The sequence below is a fragment of the Glycine soja genome, chromosome 12 (genome assembly GCF_004193775.1).
Source record: "Glycine soja cultivar W05 chromosome 12, ASM419377v2, whole genome shotgun sequence".
Lineage (NCBI taxonomy): Eukaryota > Viridiplantae > Streptophyta > Magnoliopsida > Fabales > Fabaceae > Glycine > Glycine soja.
The window spans coordinates 42,641,482-42,669,299 of record NC_041013.1 but is presented as its reverse complement, the minus strand read 5'-3'; the positions used below and the strand labels follow the sequence as shown (position 1 = coordinate 42,669,299).

Below are 27,818 nucleotides of genomic sequence, written 5' to 3'. Positions count from 1 at the left end.
ATTTTTCATTAATTAATTTATCGCCATTTTGTAATTTCAGGAACTAAAATAAACATTTTAGTAGGAGAAACTCTTAGTTTCTTGGAAATCTTAGGCAGAAAACTTTAGTTTCTCATCCTTAATATCCAATTTAAAAAATTAACATTCATTTATAGGAAATGATGTTTTCTCAAAAAAATTAAACATTTTTCCACAAAAATTATCTTTTTAACTGTAATAAAAATATCATATTATTCACAATAATAAAAATATCACATAATTCTTTAATTTTTTAAAAAATATTTAAATATTTTTAATAGTGACAAACACATTTTATTAAGCATGAAAAAAAAATGTAACGCTACCAAACTCCCCAATATAGTTATGGTTGAACAACAATGAGCATTAAACTGAATTGAAATTGCACCACATCGACAAAAGCAGCACACTTGCACACTGTCATGTTCATTGATGCACACACACTAGTGAAGTTGTGAAGCCTAGAAAAGAATTATATATTATCATCCTTTTGAAATTTGAAGTTGAACACTATCTTCCTCACCTCTGGATCTGATCTGAGCACGGTGCCATGGATCGGTTGCTGAAAGCGGCGAGAGCCTCTGGTTCTCTCAACCTCTCCAATCGATCCCTCACGTAAGCCATAGCCAACTCTCTCCACTGCTCCATTCACTTCTACGCCGTCGTTTTATTCTTCCTTTTGTTTCCATTCATTCGTGCATTGTTTTCGTTGTTCTTTCGATTTGCAGTGAAATTCCCGACGAGGTTTACCGGAATCTGGAGGGCCTCGGCGGCGGAGACGACAAGTGGTGGGAGGTACTGTTCCTTTCAAAATTGAACTGAAACGTCGTTTAGGAAAATGGAATGAAATTTGAAATGAAATGAAACGGAATGGAATTTACGCATTGAAAAAAAAATTATTAGGAAAATGGAATGGAATTTACGCATTGAAAAAAAATTTATCAGGAAAATGGAATTGAATTTGAAATGAAATGCAATTAAATGAAAGGAAATGGAATTTACAGGCTGTGAAGCTTGTTCTGGTTTGCAATAGCATAGAATCATTTTGATTAGGAAAATGGAGTGAAAATTGAAATGAAATGGAATGAAATTTACAGGCAGTGGAGCTTCAGAAGCTTATTCTGGCTCACAATAGCATTGCATCGTTGAAGGAAGATCTGAGAAATTTGCCTTTTCTTGCTGTGTTGAATCTTAGCCACAACTCTCTTTCTCAGCTTCCAGCTGCTATTGGAGAGTGAGTTTTTGTAATGTTTGAGTTTTGGTTGTTTAACCTGTATGGTTTTCAGTTTGAAAATTTGATTCTGGTTCACAGGCTGCCTCAGTTGAAGATGTTGGATGTTTCATTCAATTCAATAGTTAACATACCAGAGGAGATTGGATCGGCTACGTCACTTGTGAAGTATGCTGAATTATGTGTTATTTTTTCATAGGTTGATTGATTTTAGAAAGTTTACTTTCCTTTTTGTACTTACTCTGTTTGCATTTGTGCCTTGCAAACCGCTTGGCTTTTGCATTTATTTGTTTAGGCTTGATTGTTCAAATAATCAGCTCACGGAACTTCCTAGCTCGCTTGGAAGATGCTTAGAATTGTCAGACTTAAAGGTAATAGCCATGTCTTGCTGAAAGTCTGGAACTTATTGGTGTAGATGTTGGTTGAGTGGTTGCCTTATGCTGCTTATCTGACAAAAGGGGTTTGTTCAAATTGTGCTTGTGATTATTATGAATTAAACCTTGAAATGCTATCAAATTTATTTATTTATTTAAATGACCATAAATGGAATTTGATTGTGGTAACCCATTAGAAAGTATAGATACAACATGGAGCATTGATATGTTCTGACAAATTTTTAAAATTATGGCACATGAAACATCTATAACTCAAAAATATAAAATTAGTATAACATCTGCATAAAACACAAGCCTTAAATCGAAAGGGAGAATCAGTGTTTTAAAAGTGAGCATGATTCATTGTAGGCATAATAAAATGTTATAAGTATATGTAAGTATTGTGATATTCTCATCTGTATTGGAATAAAAGTGTAAAATATAGAAGAGAAAAGAATGGGATGCAGCTACTTCTTTGAAGTGATCATGCTTCTTTAGGGCCCCACTTTGTTCTATTTTAATGTTAGAAAGCACATACTGATTTATAACAGTGAGATACTTCTTAGATCAGTATCCAAAGTTAAAACTACATTATAAATAATGGAGAGTGAATTTTCTTTAGGATGCATGATTAAGGAAGGAGTTTCCCTTGTGATAAAAACAGTGATGTACCACAATTTGTTGGCTAAATTTTTTCTTGTTTCAAAAGGATTTTTTCAATTCCTGTTACTGGCACTGATATTTGTACCAACTCTTTATTCATATAATAATCATGTACATGCTATTTGATGAAATGAGGCTTATGACTCTCTTTTTGCAGGGATCAAACAATCTTATTACAAGTTTGCCAGAAGATTTAGCAAATTGTTCCAAATTGTCTAAACTAGATATGGAGGTAGTAATTAGTAGCAAAATTTAGTATATTAATTGACAGCAAACATCTTAAACCTTAAAAAATTTAAGATTTTATTCTATTAACCAGTGCTCTTACTACATTATCTTTTTTGTCTTTGCAAGGGGAACAAGCTAACGGTGATATCTGAAAATCTCATTTCATCATGGACCATGCTTACTGAATTCAATGCATGTAAGGTCCTTTGTTCTCTAAAATCACATGTATTGTGTCAATTAACTATATCATTCCTATTTGTAAATCCTTTGATTTGGTAAACCTGTTTCCATTGTTATCCTTGCTGCAGCAAAAAATTTGCTGAATGGGATACCAACCAGCATTGGAGGCCTTTCACGTCTAATTCGTGTTTACGTTCATCAAAACAGTGAGTTCTATAAACAAGGGTCTACTTTTTCTTGTCTTTTTGGTTTCTCCATTTTTCATTCTGACTTAGAAATGGTATGTGTCTATTCCTGTAGGAATATCAGCAATCCCTTCATCAATCATTGGTTGTCATTCACTTACAGAGCTTTATTTGGGGTCAAATTCTAACCTATCCTGATACAAGTCTTCATATTATTAAAAGCATAATGCATTTTTTTTTCTTTCTACTTAAAACATCTGCACTTCTGATACATATTATGTTTTTTTTTTCCTCTCAATTTAGGAATAACAATATTTCTACATTACCAGTGGAGATAGGGGCCCTTTCTCGCCTTGGGACTTTAGATCTTCACTCTAACCAGGTAGGTAATAGAGTGCTTAGAAACACTATTTTAGGGGAAATAATCTATAATCTATTTTTAAAGCTCTCTCTACTCTTCAGAAGCTAACAAAAAAACGATTATTTTTCCAAATCATGCTAATTGAAATACACACACAAAAAATGATGAAATTATTTGTTCATAATTACTTCTATTATGTATGGAAAGAGCTCTTGTTTGTATAATTTTGTTGGCAATAATAAGTATATTGCAATTTTCTTCTTCTGATGCTTTGTTCTCTTCTCCCTCAATAGTTGATTATTAATTCAATTGCTTATTGATTTTGTGTATTAACAGCTGAAGGACTATCCAGTAGAGGCATGCAAATTGAGTCTTTTAGTCTTGGATCTTTCTAATAATTCTTTGAGTGGGTTACCCCCTGAAATGGGTAAGGTCAGCAAGATAAGTATAATTTTCTTTATTTTTGAAAAAAAAAACAATTCTATGTAATTAATGAGAACAGTATACAAGTTTGTACAGAAAATATAAAGGAATATAATTTTTTTACCTCAACTCTTTATACTGATTTCAAGTGATAAAATTGTAAAAACAGTGCTACGTTCCCTGTGATAAAGAGTTATAAATAAAAAATAATTTCAGATGCTGGATCTGGGCATGATTTATTATTCTTCTCAATGTAGACAATTCTCTTCACTGACATTGAATCTCTACCTTTTGTTTCTTGTTTAGGCAAGATGACTACATTGAGGAAACTTCTGCTTAGTGGAAATCCTATGAGAACTCTTCGAAGGTACAGGAAATTATTTAGTCCTTTCTGAGCTCAACATTTATATTTATATGTTTCTTTTTTTTCACTTATGTTTTTTCTCACCAGCTCATTAGTATCTGGACCTACACCAGCATTACTGAAATTTCTCCGAAGCAGACTTTCTGAAGATGAAGGTATCTTACAATGTTAGCTGCATTATGCGTATAACTTAAATTTGACTCTGTTCTTGATGTTAGATATGATATTTTAAAATTCTTCTGCAGATTCTGAAGCAGTAACCACAACAAAAGAGGTGATCGCAATGGCTACCCGATTGTCTATCACTTCAAAGGTGTTGCATCTCTTGAAAAGGAAAATATTCATTCCATAGATTCAATAAATTTCTTTTTTATGATAAACTGTTTGTAGTCTGTGTCAGTGCGTTGATATTGCTGTGTGCATTAATTGCATATACAAAATATACTAGTGCCAATTAGTTGCTTGAAATTACTCAGTTTTTCCAAGTAACTCATTCTGTATTCTGCTAATAGAGGCTACTAGGTGATATTTACTTCTTTTTTTAACAAGCAGATGATACTTAAATATTCTAGTGCAAATTCAACTATCAAATTCAGGCACATGGCATTGTGCTTATACCAGGAAAAATGGGACAAAATCAAGTTCTTTTTTTGTTTTTTTATATCTTTTGGTTAGAGAATTTGGTTAATTTCTTGGCAATTTAGGAGTCTTTTTGGGATAAAAATAACAAAGAAAGATGAGTATGTTTGTTATCTACCAATCATTAAGTTGATTACATTGTAGTTTGACAATGGGTTCATCAATGTTATTATATTGTTCTGAGATGTGTAATCACATTATAAACTAACAAACGAATCCATATACCTTCGTTAAAGTTTCATTCAAATTTTTAGATAGATGTTCATTTCCTCACTAATTGCCCATCTATTTATAACTGTGTTCAGGAACTTTCTATGGAAGGGCTGGGGTTGAGTGCTGTGCCATCAGAAGTATGGGAATCAGGGGAGGTGATAAAACTTAATCTTTCCAGAAACTCCATCCAGGAGTTGCCGGTTGAACTTTCTTCTTGTGTTTCCCTCCAGGTTAAACCTTATCTTCTGGTTTTATTTCCTGTAAGATGCTGTAATAAGTTAGCAACCATTATCTCCTGGTACAGATGGACATTATCATTGTCTTTGTTGAGTGAAAAGGAACGCATGACATATTATCAGTATATTAGTAGTCATAAGTAGAAGGATTGTAATTTATTTACATTATTATCAGTATATTTTTCTGTGCACTAAATAAGCACTATAATATTATTATTTACATTTTTTTTCTTTGTAATTATGCTATTTTTGTGCCTGTGCTGATATTTTACAACAGAAAATAATCGTAATGATCCTTAACTTTCCTCTAAATCGGAAGGAAAATGGTTTTTTGCCATTATTTTCATTTTCTTTGTATAAAGTAAAATATTTCTTATATGGTAAACCCTTTTCTTTCTGTTGAGTGATTATTTCATGAAGATTCATGCTCAAAGCTATTTATGGATCTATTAATGGTGATATGTTTCCAGATTTAGTGATAATTTGTTAATTGATTAATGTTTGAGGCTTGGGAAAATTACTTAGATATTATGGTCATAAATTGACCTGCTGCTGATTTGAAAATGCTCTATTAATTCTCTGTGTATTGTGCTCTTTCCAGACATTGATTTTATCTAAGAATCAAATTAAAGAGTGGCCAGGTTCAATTCTTAAATCACTTTTGAGCCTTTCATGTTTGAAGCTGGATAACAATCCCCTCAAACAGGTAACGACTAATGATTTGAGAACTTCTCTCTATTAATTTTCTTATAAAATGAATAATGGTGTCAAAATGTATATAGAACTGTTGCAGGACATAATACTTTATAAATAGTTAATATGGTTTTTCCAGTTGTAAAATCCATATAAATAGTTGTTTTTCTCTTCCATTGGTGGTCATTGCTTTTGGAATGATTTATAAAGTTATCTTAACATAAATAAAAAGGGCAATGTATGTTTTAATTCCTTCATAGTTGTATCATTGACAAGTTGAATTCTTTCTTTTTCTCTTTACTAAACAACAGTACTATTAATTTCCAATAACATAAATAACTCTTCTATAAGGCAGGTATCAAAAGGTAATCAACGGCCAAAATGGTTAGTTGTTAGAACTTCTCAAAATTTCTTATGGTTAGATTTTTTATAATAGGGATGTACTCTGCTGCGTGCAATGAAACATTTTTAGATATTATTTTTCCTCATTATTTATCAGAGATGATAGTGGCAGAAATCCTAACAGTAATATGAAATTTCTTAGTTCACATGCTTATATTCTCTGCTATAAATTCAAATGAGATGTATGATATGACTGACCATATCTGTCATTTGAACAATAGATACCTTTGGATGGCTTTGAAGTGGTGCCTAAGCTTCAGATCCTGGATCTAAGTGGTAATGCGGCTTCATTACTAGATGTACCTGCATTTTCTAGTTTGCCATACCTGCAAGAGCTTTACCTAAGGTTGGTTACCTGAAATCTATGGCAAGTGTAAGAAGAGAACTTCACACACATACACAGAGATTTAACTTTCATATTCTCCTTTATCTTCTTGGGAGCTTGTGCTAAACTTTTTCATCACAACACTAACAGGAGAATGAGGCTCAGTGAAGTCCCATCAGATATAGTGGGGCTGCAACAGCTACGGATCCTTGACTTGAGTCAGAATTCCCTTCAATCAATTCCAGTGGTAACATTTGTTTTTGGTAGAAAACAGGGATTAAGCATGTGTAACTGCTTGTTTATTTATATCCCAAGTTATGATAATATCCTTGAATTGATATTGTTTAGACAATGACTGTAACTTATTATAGTATTGTAAAGAGACCTGCAGTTATTCAACTTCAGTCTCAGTTAGTTTTAACTAGGATAGTTAGATTGTTAGTTAGTTAACAGCTGCTCAGTTATGACAGCTGTTAATTAGTTGTGACAGCTGATCTAATATCAGTTCTGTCTATAAATACAAAGATCTATATTCAAGTCAAGTGGTTGATGAAAACTCACTTTCACTTTCTCAGATTTCTTTTCTCTTTAGGTTCTCAAAATATCTTCTCTTAGAATTCTGTTATGGTATCTGGTGCTTGGTAAGATCAACAATGGTTGCTCAAAACAACTCGTGCATTACTTCTTCTTTTCCTAATTTCATTTCTCACAAGCTCGATGATTTGACCTTCCTGCTATGGCGCCAACAGGTTGAACCTATTATCAAATCTCATCGACTTCAGCGTTTTGTGGCAAATCCACAAATTCCCCTGCAATTTCTCACTGAAGCAGATCACACAGTTGGAATAAAAAATCCTGCATATGAAGCTTGGGAACAGCAGGATCAAGTTCTCCTCACATGGCTTCAATCGATGCTTTCATCATTGATTTTATCTTGTGTTCTCAGATGCGTTCATTCCTATGAAGTATGGGAAAGGATTCACAATTATTTTCTCAAGCAAACAAGAGTCACGGTGCGTCAATTGCGCACAGAATTAAGAGTTACGATACTCAGAGGAAAATTGATGCGAGAATTTTTGCTTCAAATCAAACAGATCTCTGACTCTCTTGCCTCAGTTGGAAGTCCTATCATGCTTCAGGAGCATGTCGATTCAATACTTGAAGGACTCCCACCTGATTATGACTCAGTTATTTCTGTCATTGAAAGCAAGTTCAAACCTCTACCAATTGCGGAGGTAGAAGCACTTCTTTTAGCTCACGAAGCGCGTCTGAACAAGTTTCACAAATAAACGCTTGCTGATTCTCCTTCAATTAACTACACACAAGTAAACCCTAAGTCTTTCTCGTCGCATGGCTTCGATAGCTACATGGTGCCAAACAAGAACTTTCAACAATTGGAACCTGAAAGTTTCTCCCATTATCAGGGTGGTTCTAGCCGTAGTGATGGTTTTAACCGCAGCAGTGGCCGTTGCAGTGGCGGCCAAGGCCGTGGTGGTGGGCGGTTCGCTAATTTCCAATGTCAAGTGTGCTGAAATATGGCCACACTGCATCAGTTTGTCATGATCGCTATGACCAGCACTATCAACCAAGTTCAACTTTGGTTCTTCATTACCTTACTAGTCAGAACTCTTCTTAGAATTATTCAAGTCAGTCGCAGAACAACTTCAATTCTGGCTATGGACAGAATAACACTAGTTCAGGGCAGAACTATGCTGCTTCTCGCCCTTCTAATTTGGAATAGGTGTACAACCGTCAACAACTATCAAAATCCTCCCAGTGCTATCCTGATTCGGGTGCTTCTTTCCATGTTACTGGAGAATCTCAGAATATCCAGCAAATAGAACCTTTTGAAGGCCCTGACCAGATTTTCATTGGCAATGCTCAAGGTCTGCCAATTACTTCCTCTAGATTTTCTACTTTTATTTTTCCTAATAATTCCAAAGTGTCTTTGTCTCTCAATCATCTTTTACATGTGCCTTGCATCACTAAAAATCTTATTCGTGCCAGTAAATTTGCTAGGGACAATGGTGTTTACTTTGAGTTTCATTCTAATTATTGTGCTGTGAAATCCCAGGTTACCAATGAGGTCTTGCTTCAAGGCAGTGTTGGTCCTGATGGTCTCTACAGTTTCTCCAACATTCAGTTTCAGAACTCTTCTTCTTGTTCTGCCTCTTGTTGTCTTTTCTTAGAATGTGGGTTTGGGCCTAACACGACCCACATTCTAAGATGGTATCAGAACCTATCCTAGATCCATGCAAAGGGTCACTCGTCATTTATCCATGCATCAAGTCCAAAAGTGTTGGGTATGATGGGGTGTATTGGGAAAAACTCAAGTTCCACATTGGCTAGAGATAAGGTTAAGATAGAGTATATAAGTGAGGGGCAACCTTCATCCTATGAGCTAGCTTTTGGAGTTGAGTTAGGCCCAAACCCCAATTCTGAGATCTTTCTAGTTCTGAAAATTCAACTGTAAATCCATTGCAATTTAACACCAAAATTAAAAGCCTACAAACTGACTGGGGAGGGGATTTTGCATTGTTGAACTTGGTCTCACTTTGTTGCATCATGCTTCTTTACCTCTGAAATTTTGGGATTTTGCATTTACAACTGCTGTTTATCTCATCAATAAACTACCCACAGCCTCTTTAAATTTCTCTATTCCATATCATGTTCTGTTTAACAAATTCTCTGACTATAACTTCCTCAAAACTTTTGGATGTGCTTGTTTTCCCTTGCTCAGACCCTATAACAGTCACAAATTGGACTTCAGATCTCAAGAATGCCTTTTTCTTGGGTTATTCAACTTCTCATAAAGGCTATAAGTGTCTTTCTCCTTCCGGCAGACTATTCATATCCAAAGATGTCCTTTTTAATGAGTCCAAGTTTCCTTATGCTGAACTGTTTGAATCCACTTGTTCTCTTAGTCAGTCTTTGTCATCCCCTACTTCTTTCAATTTTCCCTCAATACCTATTATACCTAATGTTCAGAATAATATTCAGAACTCCTCTACTTCTCATCCTCACACAAATGCTTCTTCTGCATCTCATCATTTACCCAACTCACCCTCTGATCAGTCTCCTCCTGATCAATCTTCCTCTTCCTCTGATCAGTCTCTTACTACTCATTCTCAGCATGTTCAGTCAGCTCATCTTTCTGCTGACTTTGCAGTCTCTTTTGACACCCCTGTTTCTGCTTCTCCTAGCCCTGTATTGAGAAGAATCCAAATCCCACATTGGCTACAGATAGTGCCAAGATATAGTATATAAGTGGGGGGCAACCCTCACCCTTTGAGCTAGTTTTTGGTGTTGAGTTAGGTCCAAACCCACATTATAAGAACCTGTATCCTCCTCTGTGGACACTGCATCTTCTCCCTCCCAAACCAGCAAATATCCATCCAATGCAAACCAGATCAAAATCTGGTATACATCAACCCAGAATTCATCCTACACTTCTTCTAGCTCACTGTGAACCAACCAGTGTGAAGCAAGCATTGACTGATCCTAATTGGAAATTAGCTATGCAACAAGAATATGATGCTCTTATGAAGAATACTACTTGAGACTTAGTGCCTCTCCCACCTGATAGGAAGGCAATTGGCTGGAAATGGGTTTTTCAACTGAAAGAAAATGCTGATGGTTCAATAAACAAGTTTAAGGCTCGATTTGTTGCAAAGGGGTTCAACCAAGTTCAAGGATTTGATTTTTCTCCTGTGGTGAAGCCTGTCACCATCAGACTTATCCTTACCTTGGCTGTTATTAATCAGTGGAAACTATTTCAGTTAGATGTTAACAATGCCTTTCTGAATGGGCTTCTCAATGAGAGTGTCTACATGTCTCAACCTCCAGGTTTTAAAGACTCTAATTCTTCATTGGTCTGGAGACTGAATAGGGCTTTGTATGGTCTCAAGCAAGCTCCTAGGGAATGGTTTGAGAGGCTGCAGTTTACTCTTATTCAGTTTGGTTTTGTAGCTAGTAAACGTGATCCTTCTTTGTTCATCTACGCAGCCTCAGTTTATCTTTTGGTCTATGTGGATGACATTATTATCTCCGGCAGCTCCATTCAATTGATTCAACAGCTCACCTCTCAACTTAATTCAAATTTTTCTCTCAAACAACTTGGTCAACTTGATTATTTTGTTGGGATTGAAGTCAAGACTTTATCTGATAGTTCTCTATTACTTACACAGAGCAAATATATTAGAGATCTCTTACAGAAAACTAATTTGACACAGGCACAAGTTATTTCTTCCCCTACGACTTCAAGCTGCAAGCTCACTACAACAGGCTCAGATTTGTTTACTGATCCTACCATGTATCGTTCAGTGGTAGGTGCCTTGCAGTACTTGACTATAACTAGACCAGTGATAAGCTTTGCTGTAAACAAAGTCTGCCAATTCATGGCAAATCCTTTGGATACTCATTGGGCTGCAGTGAAAATAATTCTACGGTATTTAAAAGGCACGGTTCTTTATGGTCTTCATTTACGACCTGCAGCTTTGGGTCAACCTTACTCTATTAGAGCTCTTTGTGATGCTGATTGGCATCAGACACTGATGATAGATGTTCTACTTCTGGTGCAGCTATATACTTTGGTCCTAATCTCATATCCTGGTGGTCTCACAAGCAGAAAGTTGTTGCAAGATCCAGCACAGAGGCCGAGTACAGAAGTCTAGCTGAAACCACCGCAGAAATTTCTTGGATCAAGACCTTGTTAACTGAATTAGGAGTACCATTCATAACTCCTGTGATATTGTGATAATCAAAGCACCTTGGCACTCACTCATAATCCAGTACTTCATGCAAGAACAAAGCATATGAAGATTGATATCTTTTTTGTTCATGAAAATGTGCTCACCAAGCAATTGATTGTTCATCGTATTCCTGCTCTTGATCAATGGGCAGATGCACTCAGCAAACCTCTCTCTCCAGCCAGATTTGTTTTTCTTCGAGGCAAACTCAATGTAATTGAGACTTTGTCAAAGTCTCAACCACCTTGAGTTTGAGGGGGGGTATTAGAGTATTGTAAAGAGACCTGTAGTTATTCAACTGCAGTCTCAGTTAGTTTTAACTAAGATAGTTAGATTGTTAATTAGTTAACAGCTTTTCAGTTATGACAGCTGTTAGTTGTGACAGCTGATCTAATATCAGTTCTGTCTATAAATACAAAGATGTATACTCAAGTCAAGTGGTTGAAGAAAACTCACTTTCACTTTCTGAAAATATCTTCTCTTAGAATCTTGTTATAGCTTAGGGTCCAGCAACTTGTATGTGCCTCTTGAATTCTGATCATATAAAAGTTCATATTGGCTTGAAAGTAACTTTTTAGTGTCCACTTATTTTCCTCTCAACCTTGAAAAGCCGCTTGCCATTTTCTTGGTATTTTTCATGTCAAAATGCTGTTCTTATTTTCTATTATAGATAATGTATTTTTACAGTAGCAAGTTCATAAAATTGGATTTTTGTCTACTATAGACTGATGATTGAAGAGAAATGTTACAGTTCAATATTTACCTCTGGTGAATTCCTTATCATACTCCCGTAAATTATTAGTGATCAGAGAGCAGACTAACTTACATGAATAGTTTGACCTCTAAAGGTTGAGTCATATAGATGCAGACACACATGCAAACTCAGCTCCTAAAACTTGTCTAATAGACACTCACACTACGAACTATTTAATAAATGCTAAATTTTTCTTTTATTTTTTTCATTTGCTTACCTATGAACTTGTTTTCAGGGGTTAAAAGATCTCACTTCTCTCAAGGAACTCGACCTATCTAATAACAACATCTCAGTCCTTCTGCCCGAGCTGGTGAGAAACAATCCCTCTCTCAAAAGACGAGAGGAGAGCTGGTTATTTTGTTGACCTAACTAGCAAGTCCCAACAGATACGTATAAGCAATCATTTAAGTAGAATCCAAACAGTATAGATTAAGGAAAAAATAATAATTAACATGATAAAAAAATGTGCATAATTAGTTCAAAAGATTTAAGTTTAAAATTAAGGGTGGGGGGGCAAAGTTAAAAAACGGAAATGACATGTGTCATTCTTTAAAGTAGAAGGTACACTTGAGAGTGGATTCTAATTTAAAATATGAGTGATGTCATTTCTTTATTGTGAATAGTTCTCATACAAATGTATTTTGAGAAATATGGGGTGCTATAGGTCTCCATGTTGGGCATGTAAAAAAGTTAACAAGGAAAATTTGATAGAATTTATTGTCTCAGTGTCCACGCGGTAACTTTTATCATCTGCATTTGTGCTATAACTTTCCTTCATTGCATTTATTTCAAGAAATTTATTTGATCAGGGTTTGCTGGAGCCAAGCCTACAGGCACTGAGACTTGATGGGAATCCTCTCAGAAGGTAGCCTCCCTCTGCCCCGACCTTTCCTTGTTCACATGTTTAGTATTAGGGTTAAATTACACAATTATACCCATATAGCTTAGCTTTTTCTCAACTTACTCTCTAAATTTTGTCTCATTAAATCCTCCTGAGTTTTGAATTAGAGTGCAAAATGTTAAAATTTGTCAGCTTCGCATAATTTAACTAGAGTTTTAGAGTTAGTAAATTGAAGTAGTGTTAAACTACGAAGGGTAAGGTGTAATTACCCTTGGTATTCGCTAAGATTTTACTTGACCAACTTGACTCCTGCAAAAGTAAAACGCTATGCAGCTTAAGTTCCCAATAAAGCAGAAACAAAATATAAAGATATGCTAGATCTCTAGACATGTGATGCGGAACGCAGGGTGTCGAAATTGAACTGATAAGTGGATAATGTTTCTTTACTTGTTTCAGCATTCGAAGAACTGTCTTGGATAGAGGAACTAAAGCTGTTCTGCAATATTTGAAGGACAAATTGCCAGAGCAAGAGCAATAGTATTTTTAGTTTTTTCCCTCCTTTGAAAGGGTTGTGCTTGACATGAACAGCAATATTTAAAGTGTCCAATTTTTTTTTCTAGGTGTCACATTCTTTCCGTGACATACTGACATGTTGATACAGTTTTTTTTTTCCTCAGCTGTCTGTTTTTGCGCTTTATTTTGTTCAATTCTTCTTCCCTGTGGTTACCTCTGCTTTTGTGTGCTATTTCATGTAACTCATTTTTTACGGTTTGAATGTTTAACATTACAAACTAATTTGCATGGCTTGATTTGATTTCCCCAGGATTTATGTAGTATACATATCTATTCTTGAGTTATATAATACTAGCTTTGTACCTTAATACAAGACTTTTTTTTAATTAATTCACACACTTTAAAAACATTAGTTAACTTAGTAGCATTAATTTTATTTATAATTTGTACTCCACTTAATTACATTTTATATCTAAAGAAGGATAAAATATAAAGTTATAAACTAATTGTCATTCTTTGAGTATTTAATTGATTGAATTTAATTTATTTTAAAAGAATGATGTGATTTAATTAGTTTCTATGCGATATTATTGAATTTAGTGACCATTTGATTTAGAATTAAAGGAGAATAGGATAAAATTGATTTTTAAAAAAATGATGTGACAGTTTGATAATATTAATGTGACATTTATATGTTGATATGACATTAATACTTAAAATTTATAGAATCATGAAGTTTAGGAATTAAAAATGTACAATCATACTTTTAGTATCAAGTTACATATTTCATTTTTTTATTTTTGTTTATTTATTTTATTTGTATTTTTATTATTTTTAAATTATCAAATTAAAATTTTAAATCTTTAAATAGACGATGTCTACGGTGGACTAACGAGATTTTCGAGGGATTTCTTTTATCTCATTGGATTAATCTGGTCTCATGATCATAATATACATCCTTCCACATAGGATTACAACATCCTCCATAGCCCCTCGCAGCTTGTCGTGCCATGTGCAGCACACACACATCGTTGGGCCTAAACGTGTGTTCGATCTCGCCCACGAACCCTTCCGGGTAATTGATTAAAGTCAAGCTCCAACAAAGCAAGTGAAACCTGTGTTTCAACTTCACAAGGTTCTCAAGTTTAAACTATCACCTGATTCTGAATTCAGATAGTCACAGCTGAGAAGGCCAAATGAATTTAATAAAACATGAGATCATGCGAATTGATGGCAATTTGTGTGTACCTTGCTGAACAATGACTTGTTCCCTTAGATTTTCTTTTAGATATGTATAGAGACCCTTTTTCAATATAGGTTACACTGTTCTTTGGTAGGTATACGTTTAAGGTACTTGCAGTTTATCAAAAAGTAAATTAAATATGGGTCCAATTCTTTATATCCCCCCTTCATTTTTAACTAATATCATGCCTTACATGCTAAGCAAACTAAACTAGCCTATGAAACAAGCCGACAAAGGTTAAATTGTACTTGTTTTTAGTGGATAACTTTGCCCCATGAACCTCCAATTATAATCCAGGAAACCAAAATTTGAAAAAGAACAAAAGATCTGGATATGATTAAAATATCTATATTCCATTAATCTATTTGTAATGAAATTTCAAAATCATTCCCAATATCGTCTGTTTGCAACGTGATCTCAAAATCATTCCTTAAGATTTTGGAGGAGGGTCGGATTTTAGTCACGGGTTTGTACAGTTACAAAGTCTAGAAAAGCGACCCAAGTCAAGTAGTCTTGTAGTAGCCATGTGAGGAATTTATTCCCTTACCTTCTTTTTGGTAATGAATGACTTTTTTTCGTAGAGAAAATTTAATCACAAAAACGCGTAAACTGTATTATCATTAAATTATTCATATAATATTGACTAGGGTAAGTGAATTGTTGGCATTTTGCTTGCTTTTAAATGAATTGTGATAGCATTTAAGAGTAATGATAATGGAAATGTGACTAAATTAAGAATTTTTTAATAAAAAATAGATATAGGCGATTGTCCTTTTTAATACAATTAAAATTAAAAAATAACCTAAAATGAAAAAATGAAAAGAAAAAAAGAGGCAGCCATTTTTTTTTAACTCAGGGTATTTTTACTTGAAAGTCAAAGATTAATCTCTTGAGATACTAAAATTTAAATAAATGACATATTCTGACATATTTTTTCATACATTAGTTTGATTTACATTTTGAATGTGATTTTTAGAAGCTAATAGTTATATATAACTTTCATATTCAAAACATGATTCCTCTTTTTTCAACGAGTTTTCAAATATGTTAAAAAAAATTATAAATCGAATTTGAATCACATACTTAAAAGAATGTAGTTATATGTTAGCTATATCACACTGTATATTGATATGGGTAAGCAAGGTTTGCTAAAGGATGAAACAAACCTAGTATACTTCTATACGTTCACATTTTGAAAATAAAAATTAAATTTGTATTTTAATATAATTCAATTGGAATAGTGGAAGGTTTGAAATTCGAATCTATATTGTGATTGGCATATGGCCGCTCCATGCCTTCTGTATCCTGTACTAAATATCCTTTCTTGCTAATGCATCTATGCTATTTTCAAATTTGAATCAAGATGTTAGATAGCATTGAGTATCTAGCTGGTAGCATATGGACAATTTGTGGTATTAGAAAAAGAGTGATGCCACCTTTATAATTGTCACACTTAGCATTGTATATCATGCAGAATCGGCATGTGACTCTGTTTCTTTTCTTTCCTCCTTTAACGACTTTGTTTCATTATTTTTGGATGACTTTCTTCAATTATTTTGTCCCCTTTAATGTCAACAACTCCATTTTCAAATTTGAATAATATTTTCAATAGCCTACAAAAAAAGAATAATATTTCCAATATAATTTTGAAAATTACATTGCGGAGGGATGACTGTATTCAAAACTTTGCTTGGTGATTAAAAAAAATAGTATTTTAATTTATGATAAATATTTTATATTTTTTGTTTTAATTATATAATTCTTTTTAAAATATATGAGAAGATATTTTTTTTTTTGAAATAAAGAGTGTTTACATTGTAGAGCTTAATTTTTAAAATGTCACATAAACATATAATCTTTTTGGTAGGTTTGCACAAACATATAATAATAATAATGCAAGCAAGAGTATTTTCTATTTACTTTATGACGTTATTATATGACTTTTAAATTGCATTATTTTTTAAATTTTCTTATTAAACTCATATGAAATTCCTATAAACAATTTTTGTAACACTAATGTATAAGGATTATGGATTTAACTTCAATTTCTGAAAGTATTTTAATTTTTTGCACTAAAAATATTTCTATACGTAGAGTTCACTCCTTAAGGACCCAACTATTATTGACTGTCAGATCAGGCTTTGTCAGTATTGAAAACTAGTTGAAGTTTGAACTTGTAATTTGCTTTAAAAATCAAACCGAACATTAAATGCATTACAGATTCGAATTTGCTATTGAACTGTTATTAAATTATTGGATCCATCAAAACGTTGCTTATGACTTTCGGATTTGAGGTTCTGTTCATATCCCAATTTCAATTCATACACCAATATCTTAGAAGCAAATTATATCAGCTAAGTTGATTTTAAAATTATAAATACAAACATTTTAATTTATACTTTTTTAATAAAACCTTTTTTGTCAATTCATAGTTTGGTCTCTTACATGGAATGCACTATACAAGGTTCCTTTTGCTTTATTTATTTGCACAAAAGAAAGTGTTTATGAACATATCCTATCATACTGTCGTCACCCAAAAGGTTCCTTTTGCTTTATTTATTTGCACAAAAGAAAGTGTTCATGAACATATCCTATCATACTGTCGTCACCCAAAAGCCAGGTTCATCAGTGGATTACTTGTTAGATTACAGCAAAACCAGAATTACACTGGATAAATGACACGAAAACAAAATTTTAATTTTTTTTTAATTTTAAATATATTCTTTGTTATTGTAATACATCCTGTCTATATGTAAAAAAAAAAAATTCACTTCCTTCTTATAAGACTCTCTTTAGATTACTTTTTACATTAATTGTTTTTAATCAAATATCTTTTATTATTTTACAAGTTTTGTACTTAATAAAAAATAATACGATAACTTAATATGATAAAAGCATTCTCTCTCTTGTGAGAATTAGAGAGGATGACTATAACTAGGTAAAAAATAATTTAGTAGAAAGAATGAGATGATGAGTTTCACCGATCTTAAGGTTAGTTTTAAAAAAATTCCCAAAAATTGTAATTTTTTTTTTCACTTCTTGAGTAATTTTTTCACATTTTTTTATGAGATTAGGGGATGATGAAACAACAAAGGATTCTAGTATTTTCTGGTTGTGCTTTAAAAGATTGAGGAAGTAATTAAATTTGTAAGCTACCTCAAAAAATCATCTAATAAAATTAACACTAAAAATAACAAAAAAAATATTTTTTTTATAAAGAAAAAATTAATAAAAAAAATTATATAAACAAAATGAATACTTTGTCAAACTTTTCGGACCCCAAACATATTTTTAATCAAACATGTTTAGTGGTGATTCTAGCAAATGTTTTGTGACGGGATATCAACTTTTTAAAAAAATTTAAAAATATAACTATAATTAATGTAAAGATTAATCAATGACATGTTTTTCAATCTTGTAATATTTTTCTTTATTATTACTATTTTTTATATACAATATCATCAACAAAGTTTTATCCTAAAAATTATTTAGGTTATGTTTAGATTTATGATTGAGATTGTTCCAAACTCAATCCGAAAATATAAATTCAGTTTCATAACATGTGTAGAAACAAATATGATATGAAGTTTTGATAACGCTAAAGATAAGCGCTTCTCAAGTTTAATCAAGAACTCAAAATTCAAGAAAAATGATGAACTTAGTCCTTAGAATCTTAAAAAATATTCCTTAATTGATGATGCATAGGTTTGGCCAAAGGATATCTTACAAGAGCATTTTGTGATTTCAAATATATGGTATTTTCTCTCTGATAATCGATTACTAGAAGACGTAATTGATTACCAATGACCAAATTCATTTCTGAAACAAATTTGTAAATTTTGAATTTAAAATTTAAAGCATGTAATCGATTACACAAGACTTGTAATCGATTACTAAAAATTTAAAACATTTCGTAAAAGCCTTTAGAAATTTGAATTTAAATTTTAAAGTCTATAATCGATTACAACTTATGTGTAATAAATTACCAGACATGAAAATTCAAATTTCAAGTCTGAAGAGTCACAACTCTTGAGAAACTAACTGTGTAATCGATTACAACAATTATGTAATCAATTACCAATAAGGAATTTTCGAAAATAACTTCTAAGAGTCACAACTGTTCAAGAAGTTTTTGAATGACCATCAGTAACCTATAATAGGTGATTTGGGACACGAAATTCCTTAGAGTTTTTCTGAATAACATTATTTTATCCTCTCAAAACAAAATTGTCTTATAACTCTCAAAATATTCCTTGGCCAAAACATTTGCAAATTCAACAAGGAATATTGATTGATCTTCAATTATAATATTCTTCTCTTAAAGAGAGAATTCTTCTTCTTCTTAGTCTAAGAGATCGGTCTAAGAGACCGAGAGTCTCTTAAGTTGTAAGGTTATCTGAACACAAGATAGTAAAAAAACTTTGATTCGGACTTTGAAAAAAACTTTTTACAAGATTGTAAAAATCTCAAGCGGGTTGCTTGAGGACTGGACGTAGGCACAGGACATGATCGAACCAATATAAAAACTGAGTTTGCATTCTTTCTACCCTTAAACTTCTTGTATTTATTGCGGTTTATATTTCACTTTAAAGAAGTTTATTTTGAATTGTTATTGAAATAATTCATAATTAGGGTTTCATTATTAATTAAAAAGAGAGTTAAATTTTAATTGGGGATAGTTTGGTATTTTAATTCAACCCCATTCTTAAAATACCGATGCCACTTGTCTAACAACATGTACATTTGTACACTTATATTTTGTTTGAAACCAAGATTATATATATATATATATATATATAAGCCTATGTTTGAGTAAACGTATGCAAGTTAAGTTGTTTCAAAATTACATTTGCGAAAGGATCCAGAACCTTGCTTTGGTTGATATGTTAGATGGATATTGGAATGTGTACATGTTCAAGGACAATCCAAACATGCTTACAAATTCTTTTTGCAAACTCAGTTTATAAAATGAAGGATATGTTTAGATTTTCTATAAGAATGTTCCAAAAATATGTTTGAAAGTAAAATTAGTTTGAAAATCATGTTTAGTTACCTCAAAATTAAAATATATTTCAGAGTAAAATTTTCTCTAAAATTGATTTGTTGAAAAAATAAAACTTAGAATACTTCTATAAATTTAATTTACAAACTTAAATTAATACAAACTACACAATGAGTCTAGCTTAGTTAGTAACACACATTAGATTTATGGAAGAGGTAGTAAGTTTGATTCCTGCATAATACACTATTTAAAATGGGTAAGGATCTTTAAATATAACTAAACTCTGAACTAAAGATTAATCTCATGATCAATCTAAAAGATAAAAGCTTGTTGAAACACCTCATGTCCTACCAGGGTGCTAAAGGTCCTTCTTATGATAGTTGCCAATTTTTTTAATACAAATTTAAGTTTATAAACGGAAGGAATCTAACTCAATTAGTTGAGCTAATACATAAGTCATTATAATTTTTTTTATATTTGTCCTCGATTCTTATATATTAAAAACAACAATTTAAGTTTATGAACTTTAATCCAAATGTGTACAAAAATTACTTCAAAATAAAGTTTATTTTAACCAATGTTTTGAAAATCAGACTGAATCAATCACGATTGAATGAAAATAGTCGGGTGATTGATCTAAAATCTCTAAAAAACTAGAGTATTTCATAACTAGTGAGAATCAATCATATCACTCTAGAATCGGTGAAAATCAATGTTAAATCAGTTATTTTCATTTTTCTTTTTTTTGTTTTTTATTTAATTTAAAATATAGATTGTAGATATACTTTAAAATATTTTAAAGATAAATAAACATACATACTTAAATATTTTACATAAGTATTAATTATTTTATCGATTAGTTCTAATCTTTTTTTAGAGAATTTCTAGTTCTCTTCTTATTATGAAACATATAATTTGATCATTTCTATTAATTTATAATTTGTTAATCCTAATTTTTATAAGAATTACTAGTTCTCATGAAACATATAATTTGATCATTTCTATTAATTTATAATTTTTTAATCCTAATTTTTATAATTTTATATTAATTAAAATAGAGTTTTATTAACTATCTTTACTATATTAATTAAAAAATTAAAAAAATATTTATTATAGAATTCATAAAACAACATAAAAAAATCATAAACAATACAATTTTACGTCTCCTAATAAAAAATTCTCTTTTTAATGTATTTGCCATTAAAATTATTATATAATATTAAAAATATCCAAAACCGGTTTAAGTACAATTCAACAAACCTTAGATTAATGTCTTAATCCTGCTTCGATTTTAACTCATGCAATTAATGGTTGAATCCTGTTTTAGAAACCTTCGATTTTAACTCATGCAATTAATGGTTGAATCCTGCTTTAATAAACCTCGACGACAAAACATAGATGGAATCTAGGCAGCAGGTACCACCAAAACGCCGTCCTGTTTTAGCGTTTTTTTCCCCCACTTTTCATTTTCATGCTTCCGTACACATCAAATTCCACAATTTCTGATTCCTCAATCTCTCTGTAATCTCTAATGTTTTCTTTTCACACACGCAGTCATACCCAAACTTTCATTCAAGACACAGAGCACAAAGCCTAAGCTACCTATCCCCCTATGCCCAGAAACTAGGAACTAGGAAAATGCCCCATACGCCAAAAACCCTAACTAACCTTTTCTGATTTCGTTTTTTTGACCCACCAAACCAATCACTACCCTCAATTCTCCTCTTTTACTTATTCCCTCCCAAACATTAATCTCTTTCGATTTTTCTCCTAAAGCTGCTTCCTTTCGCTTTTTTTCTCTACTGGGTACGCCTCCACCACTCCCTTTCTTTTCCCTCTTTTGGCTCAATTCTCGTTCTTCCGTTCTGATCTCAAACACCTACCTTTATGTTTCTCCAATTGTTTTCACCAGTTACGTGCTCAATCTGTTAGATCAGTGTTCACTGTTTGTTGATTTTTAATTTTTTTATCTGATTGGTGTTTGTTTGGTTGCACAAATTCACTCTTTTTTCACCAGGGGGTGTTTTTTTTTTTTCTGTGTCGTATAAATTTGAAGGATTAGAAGATCCTCTTTTGATCTTCGGTTTTGAACGGTGTTTTTGTGGGGGGTGTGATTAGTTCTCTTCTGATGTTTTATTTCCAATCACTATTTCAAATATCACCTGCTAATTATCTATCATCTAGACCCCCTTTCTCCTACCCAATTTCCCATGTTTTTCTCCCCTCTGAGGTGTTCTTCATATGCTGCTTCAATTGCCTGAGATTTCGTCTCAAAATTTGATGCTGTGATCCAAAGGGGGAGTTGCTGGTTGCTGTCACTGTGAATCTTTCTGCAGGTTCTTTGAGTCACACTTAGTTTTCTTTGGTGAGAAGTAAGAATAAGAGAAAGAGAGAGAATTTTGAGGATGGGAGACCGTTGCAGACATTTTTCCATTGAGGAATTGCCATCACATTTGGTATTAGAAATTCTGTGCTCGGGCAGGCTCAGTGCAATGGACCTTGTTTGTTTAGAATTGACTTCCAAAACTTTTGGTGGTAGTCATGGTTTGCACCCTTTCAAGTTCAAGTCCTTGGTTGACTTTGCTGCATTTCAATTGTGTGCCTCCCATGTTACCTTTGCAAGGATGGGTTTGAATTCTCAGAGGGAGCTGTATGATAGATGTGGAGGAAATTGGAAGCGAGTTTTGAGGTTCTTGCAGTCTGTGGAACAATCCTCTCAGATGGTCGAGACATCATCAGGCAATGTACTATTTCATTATATCAAATTATTACTTTTGTTTGCTTTTGGTACAAAAGAAAAAAAGTATTTTCCGCATGAATTATCCGTTGCCTTTTTTATTGAGTTTAATAAGCTTGTAATTTAGAGTAAAAGTTTACACTGTCAACCCATTAGAAATAATCTTTTTAATGATTTTTAAGGTAGTTATTATAGAATTCAACAAACTTACCGATTGGATGACAGTGTTAAAAACTTTTATACTATCGGTGCATGGATTATTTATTCTTTTTTATTTTGATCTTAAAAGAAGTATGACTCTCAAGGGTGGGGATATTTTCTTTTTGCTTTTGAAGCCCAAGCTGTTTAAACAGAATAATATATTGCATGCTTTGCCCCCCCTTTTTTTGTCTCTCAATGTTCATTATTGTTATAAAATATAATAATGCATTTGTAAATAATAGAACAGAAAAACAGAAAAGGGAATGAAATTGAAGTTTTAAATGTTACGAAAATGCATTTCATAGCACCGAAAAACATTATAATGCTTTTTGACAACTGGAAACATTTTATTAAAAGCACTAAAATGGTTTTTTTAAAACATATCTCATTATTTGGATATGTTATTATTATTTTTTACACTTGCATTTCTTTTAGTCTTCTTACTGTCTTTTGAAGGAAAAATTGTGGAGTTGTAAATAATGATGAAAAACATTAATTTTATTGGCAGATGCAAATAACAACCGGAAAGTATCACACCTTATTGATCAGCAATTCTTCTGTCTATTCTTGTGGTTCTGGTTTGTGTGGTGTACTTGGTCAAGGGTCTGAAACAACACAGTGTGTAGCATTTACCCGGATAGATTCCCCACCTTTGCCACGAGTGGTTCACGTTTCAGCCTCCTTTAACCATGCAGCTTTCGTTATGCAATCTGGAGAGGTTAGTAGCAGCTAAACTTTTATTCAGTTAGTTATGACTATGAGCAATTCATAAGTCTGACAAAAAAATTTACCTTGCTATGGCAGTCATGTCGACTGGACTAATGCAGCAGCCTTAAGAATGCTAGACTAGAGATATAAATATAAACCATTATTAGGCTTGCACTTACATTTTAAGCTTATGGGATAATTGGTTACATAACCTCTGAACCAAGTGAGTGTTCAAGAGTTTGATAAATACCATCAGCCCTCCCTTGGCATAAGGTTTAGATAGACTTCTACTTTATTCATGATGCATCAAGCTCAAAAGGCTTTTTGCACTGTGGTGGGAACATATTGGAGATACAATTAAAACCATTCTGGGACCAGTACTTAAAAGCTAAAGTTTTAGGTTATTTCTGGTCAAATAAACAATTTTTTTTGTCTAAGATGTGTGTTTTTCATCTTGAATTGAAGAATTTTACTGGAAGATGGGAATGGGATATCAGAAACTTTCTTTCTTTTGACTCCTGTGCCACTCCGATTTCTGATGCTTGTATTCATGAGCTTGTTTGATCATTTTGTATTAGCAGGCTGGAGAGAGACATCAAAGATTTTATTCTTGGGACTAGGATAGAATGAGTTAGTAGAAGTCAGGTCAAGAAGGGGAACCATTAGGATGTGTATTCAAATCTCTATTTTTTTTCATTTTATCTGTGTCTTCTCCCCCTTTTGCTTAAGTCCTTCAATATATTCTTTGTTCTCCAAAGATTTGATGAGAACCTTGGGAGAATCAGACCACAAAGCTAACTGTTGTAGTTGGAGAGCTCAAGGCCTTATAAACCACACTCTAAAATCCCATACTTCCAATGTGGGACTCAAGTCCTGTACTTTGTAATTGGATCCTAATATCCCACCAAACACCGTAGCCCTAGCCCTATGCGAGCTGGCTGTGTAGTTTGTACTAGTCCCAGTTGAACACTGCAACATTTGCGTCACCACTCATGCCTCTCATTTGTAGCTGAGAGACATGATTAAAAGCTCTAATCCTGATTGATAAACATTATTAGTGGATGAAGTGAGACTAAGCCTGGATAGAAGTGTGGAGAGACTCATTGAATTTCCTAGTCTGTGTACTCCCTTCTACTTTACTAATAAAACGAGATGAACCATCATAGATTACTGCTTATAGCTGCTTAGGGAATGCGCAAGATATTTTGGCCATTATGTTAATTGGGTTTAATAGATTTACAGATTGTAATCTATAATAAATCTATAATTTAATTACGACTATCAAGCTTGCTTCCGAACTTCCTTTTTGCCGTAATGGTTAAATGCTTGAATATAACTTTTGAGAAAAAAATGTTAGTAATTGAAATAAACTGCAATGCTTCTTCTATTACAAATAAACAGTTATTGGGCTGCAGGTTGAATCTTTGTTAAGATCATATGTTCCAACAATATGGCACATTTATTTATTTTAATAATGCAAAGAATAAGCTATGTTTCTGGGATTTGGCTTGTCTAAAACTTTACAGAGTAAAGTATAAGAGGGTACCATTCATGAAAGTCAGGTTACTTCACTTACTTGTACTATTCAAAATTCTACACTGTTGATTTCTTCATTTAAATGTTGACCACTTTACTCTCTAAAGTTCAGGGTGTAGATTTTTTTTCATACAACTGTTTGTCCACTTTACTCTAAAATCTTAATCACCTGCACTTGGATCTTGTTCCTATAACTGGAACAGATTGTACTTTGTAATGTTATTAAAATTGTTAAAAGAAGGGTATCAACAGGTAGTTTAACTATTTCTAATATCTCTTAGTAAGAGCAAATTATGATGTTCATCTGGTTTTCGGTTTCCGGAGAGATAATTCAAATATTTGGAAATTATGTATTCTATACTTTCACTCATTAATGTCCATGTATAGTTGTGTTGCTTAAATAGTAAAACTTATCCCCAATTTTTTTATGATTCATAAAAACTCTAAATACAATGCTTGGTCCATAGATTTTTCTGCACGTTCCAGACTGATAATTCGGATCCATGTTGCTTTGTTTTACTGGAATAAAAAATTATGGTTTGAGATTGTAAAATAATTAATAATTCACCTTTGACTGATGCAGGTATTCACATGTGGAGATAATTCATCTTCTTGCTGTGGGCATAGAGATACAACCCGACCAATTTTCAGGCCACGCCTTGTTGAATCCCTGAAGGGAATTCCTTGCAAACAAGTATGGAAATCATCAATAATATTATCTACGGATGATAATTGTTGGCTGAGTTGAAAGTTAATGGTTAATAACTTTTTATATGTTAATCTCATTGGATGAATAGTGTCACTCTTGTCTAAAGGATTAATACCTCATCCCTAAACTCACCCTGCTTCTATTATCTATAACCTTTTATGCCTTGCAATATGATTTGACCTTAGTCTGATGTATTTCAAGATACATCATCTAGTTTTCCCTGAAGTCTGCTGTAAAGCATTTTTTTATTATTTTAATTTCATACCAAGTTGAGGGCGAGCCCTGGTGCAGCGGTAAAGTTGTGCCTTGGTGACTTGTTGGTCATGGGTTCGAATCCGGAAACAGCCTCTTTGCATATGCAAGGGTAAGGCTGCGTACAATATCCCTCCCCCATACCTTCGCATAGCGAAGAGCCTCTGGGCAATGGGGTACGAAGTTTTTTTTTAATTTCTTACCAAGTTAGTTTATCAGGGTTCTTATTTCTTTGACAAAAGTGATTTGTATACATTTGAGACCTTATCAGTTGTTTCAAGTTACACAATACACAATTATGCGTAAGGTGTTCCACCAGTTTGCTGAGATGTGCTGTTTTCTAGTCACACTATTCCAATTTCATTGGATGTACATGGAGTGCTAACTCTTTCCATGAATTTTGTTTTGGTAAGATCCCCTTTATAAGATATTGAAGTACATGAATGTCTCAGGTTGCAGCGGGGCTTAATTTCACAGTCTTCCTCACCAGACAAGGTCATGTTTATACATGTGGAACCAACACACATGGCCAGCTTGGTCATGGTGATACTCAGGACAGGCCAACCCCCAAAATGATTGAAGTCCTTAGCTCTGTTGTTCAGATTGCTGCGGGACCAAGCTATATCTTATCCGTAACAGAAAATGGGACAGTATACTCCTTTGGATCAGGTGCTAATTTCTGTCTTGGCCATGGTGAGCAGCATGATGAGTTGCAGCCACGTCCTATACAGAAATTCAGAAGGAAAGGTATTCATATTGTTCGTGTATCTGCAGGGGATGAGCATGCAGTGGCACTTGACTCAAATGGATTTGTGAGTTTCATTGAACAAAATATATTTCAAATTCCAATTTTATTTGCTATCATTGGTTTGGCCTATTTAAGGGCTTGTGGGAATTACTCTTACGATTTTGTTATTGATGATCCAGGTATATACATGGGGCAAGGGATACTGTGGTGCTTTAGGCCATGGGGATGAGATTGAGAAGACAACTCCAGAGTTGTTGACTAGTCTCAAGAATCAATTGGCTGTTCAGGTATTATTATATTATTATATATCTACATCCATAAGCTTGGTCAATCTGTGTTGAGATCAAATGGTTTACAAGAAGAAAATGTATTTGGTTTTCTAGATCAAGTCTTTATTGTGATGAGACTGCATACATAGTCCTATCATATTCATAGTGTAAGCAAGTGCTTTTGTTTCTTACCTGTAGGTCTGTGCAAGGAAGAGGAAAACATTTGTTCTAGTTAATTCTGGTTCAGTCTATGGCTTTGGCTCCATGGGATTTGGCAGCCTCGGATTCCTGGATAGAAGGGTATCTGATAAAGTATTGAAACCTAGAATCTTAGATACCTTGAGAGCTCACCATGTTTCTCAAATTAGCACTGGCTTGTACCACACTGTGGTGATCACTAGCAGGGGACAGATATTTGGCTTTGGAGACAATGAAAGAGCACAACTTGGTCATGACACATTAAGAAGCTGCCTTGAGCCCACTCAAATTTTCATTAAAGATACATCTGAAGATGTAGAAAGCACGTGAGGCTCCAAAAGCAATCACCTCTTTTTATTTGTGGTTCTGGTATACCACATTGACCAATACTGTTAAAGTTTACTGTTCTATATTATAGTACATTATAATTATATTGTAGTTATTAAGAATAATAAATAACATGCAACATTGTCACCATTTTTCAATACGTTATAGGGTGTGATTTTGTTTTGTTCAGAAGATTCTGGAACTCCTTTTTTGGTTTGCTGGCTTTTAATTTTATTAATGAATAATGAACTGTTATTAGTCCTTCAAATGGACACCCTATTGTCTTTACAGAATATCCTAAACAAATTTTTCTTTGCAGAATTGCTATACAAAAGTATTGTAAAGTCCCAAAAAAGATTAATAATTAGTTCAATTTTTTTTCCTAGGTCAGAGACCATAGGTGTCTCCCAATTTATTGGGTCAGAGATTAATTCTTCTCGTGGTACATGACTATCACTAGTCCAAGGAAATTTTATATAAGGTGAGAATCAAATATT

At 33.1% G+C, this 27,818-nt stretch overlaps 2 protein-coding genes across 2 annotated transcripts; both read left to right on the top strand.

Moving 5' to 3' along the window:
* Positions 1-390: 390 nt before the first annotated feature.
* Positions 391-13,705, top strand: LOC114380486 (plant intracellular Ras-group-related LRR protein 6-like). Its single transcript, XM_028339568.1, has 21 exons — positions 391-633; positions 747-813; positions 1,116-1,252; positions 1,331-1,417; positions 1,545-1,620; positions 2,444-2,518; positions 2,641-2,710; positions 2,823-2,900; positions 2,995-3,055; positions 3,183-3,261; positions 3,577-3,667; positions 3,970-4,030; positions 4,115-4,182; positions 4,273-4,340; positions 4,972-5,109; positions 5,717-5,821; positions 6,432-6,556; positions 6,686-6,782; positions 12,273-12,347; positions 12,847-12,902; positions 13,335-13,705. The coding sequence occupies exons 1-21, from the start codon at positions 569-571 to the stop codon at positions 13,414-13,416; spliced, it is 1,761 nt and encodes a 586-aa protein (XP_028195369.1). The 5' UTR covers positions 391-568; the 3' UTR covers positions 13,417-13,705.
* A 7,247-nt stretch (positions 13,706-20,952) lies between these two features.
* LOC114379893 (PH, RCC1 and FYVE domains-containing protein 1-like) lies at positions 20,953-27,513 on the top strand. The gene is made up of 6 exons (XM_028338694.1): positions 20,953-22,380; positions 23,083-23,292; positions 25,402-25,512; positions 26,232-26,591; positions 26,707-26,814; positions 26,995-27,513. Exons 1-6 carry the CDS (start codon positions 22,042-22,044, stop codon positions 27,322-27,324), a joined length of 1,458 nt encoding a protein of 485 aa, XP_028194495.1. The 5' UTR covers positions 20,953-22,041; the 3' UTR covers positions 27,325-27,513.
* Positions 27,514-27,818: the final 305 nt, after the last annotated feature.

Bases quoted from the DNA above. Each gene is read 5' to 3' on its own strand.
- LOC114380486 (XM_028339568.1), top strand. From the start codon at position 569: ATGGATCGGTTGCTGAAAGCGGCGAGAGCCTCTGGTTCTCTCAACCTC. The intron at 3,262-3,576 runs GTAGGTAATAGA...GTGTATTAACAG, and splicing joins TAGATCTTCACTCTAACCAG to CTGAAGGACTATCCAGTAGA. The intron at 6,557-6,685 runs GTTGGTTACCTG...CAACACTAACAG, and splicing joins CTGCAAGAGCTTTACCTAAG to GAGAATGAGGCTCAGTGAAG.
- LOC114379893 (XM_028338694.1), top strand. From the start codon at position 22,042: ATGGGAGACCGTTGCAGACATTTTTCCATTGAGGAATTGCCATCACAT. The intron at 23,293-25,401 runs GTTAGTAGCAGC...TGACTGATGCAG, and splicing joins TCGTTATGCAATCTGGAGAG to GTATTCACATGTGGAGATAA. The intron at 25,513-26,231 runs GTATGGAAATCA...TGAATGTCTCAG, and splicing joins AGGGAATTCCTTGCAAACAA to GTTGCAGCGGGGCTTAATTT.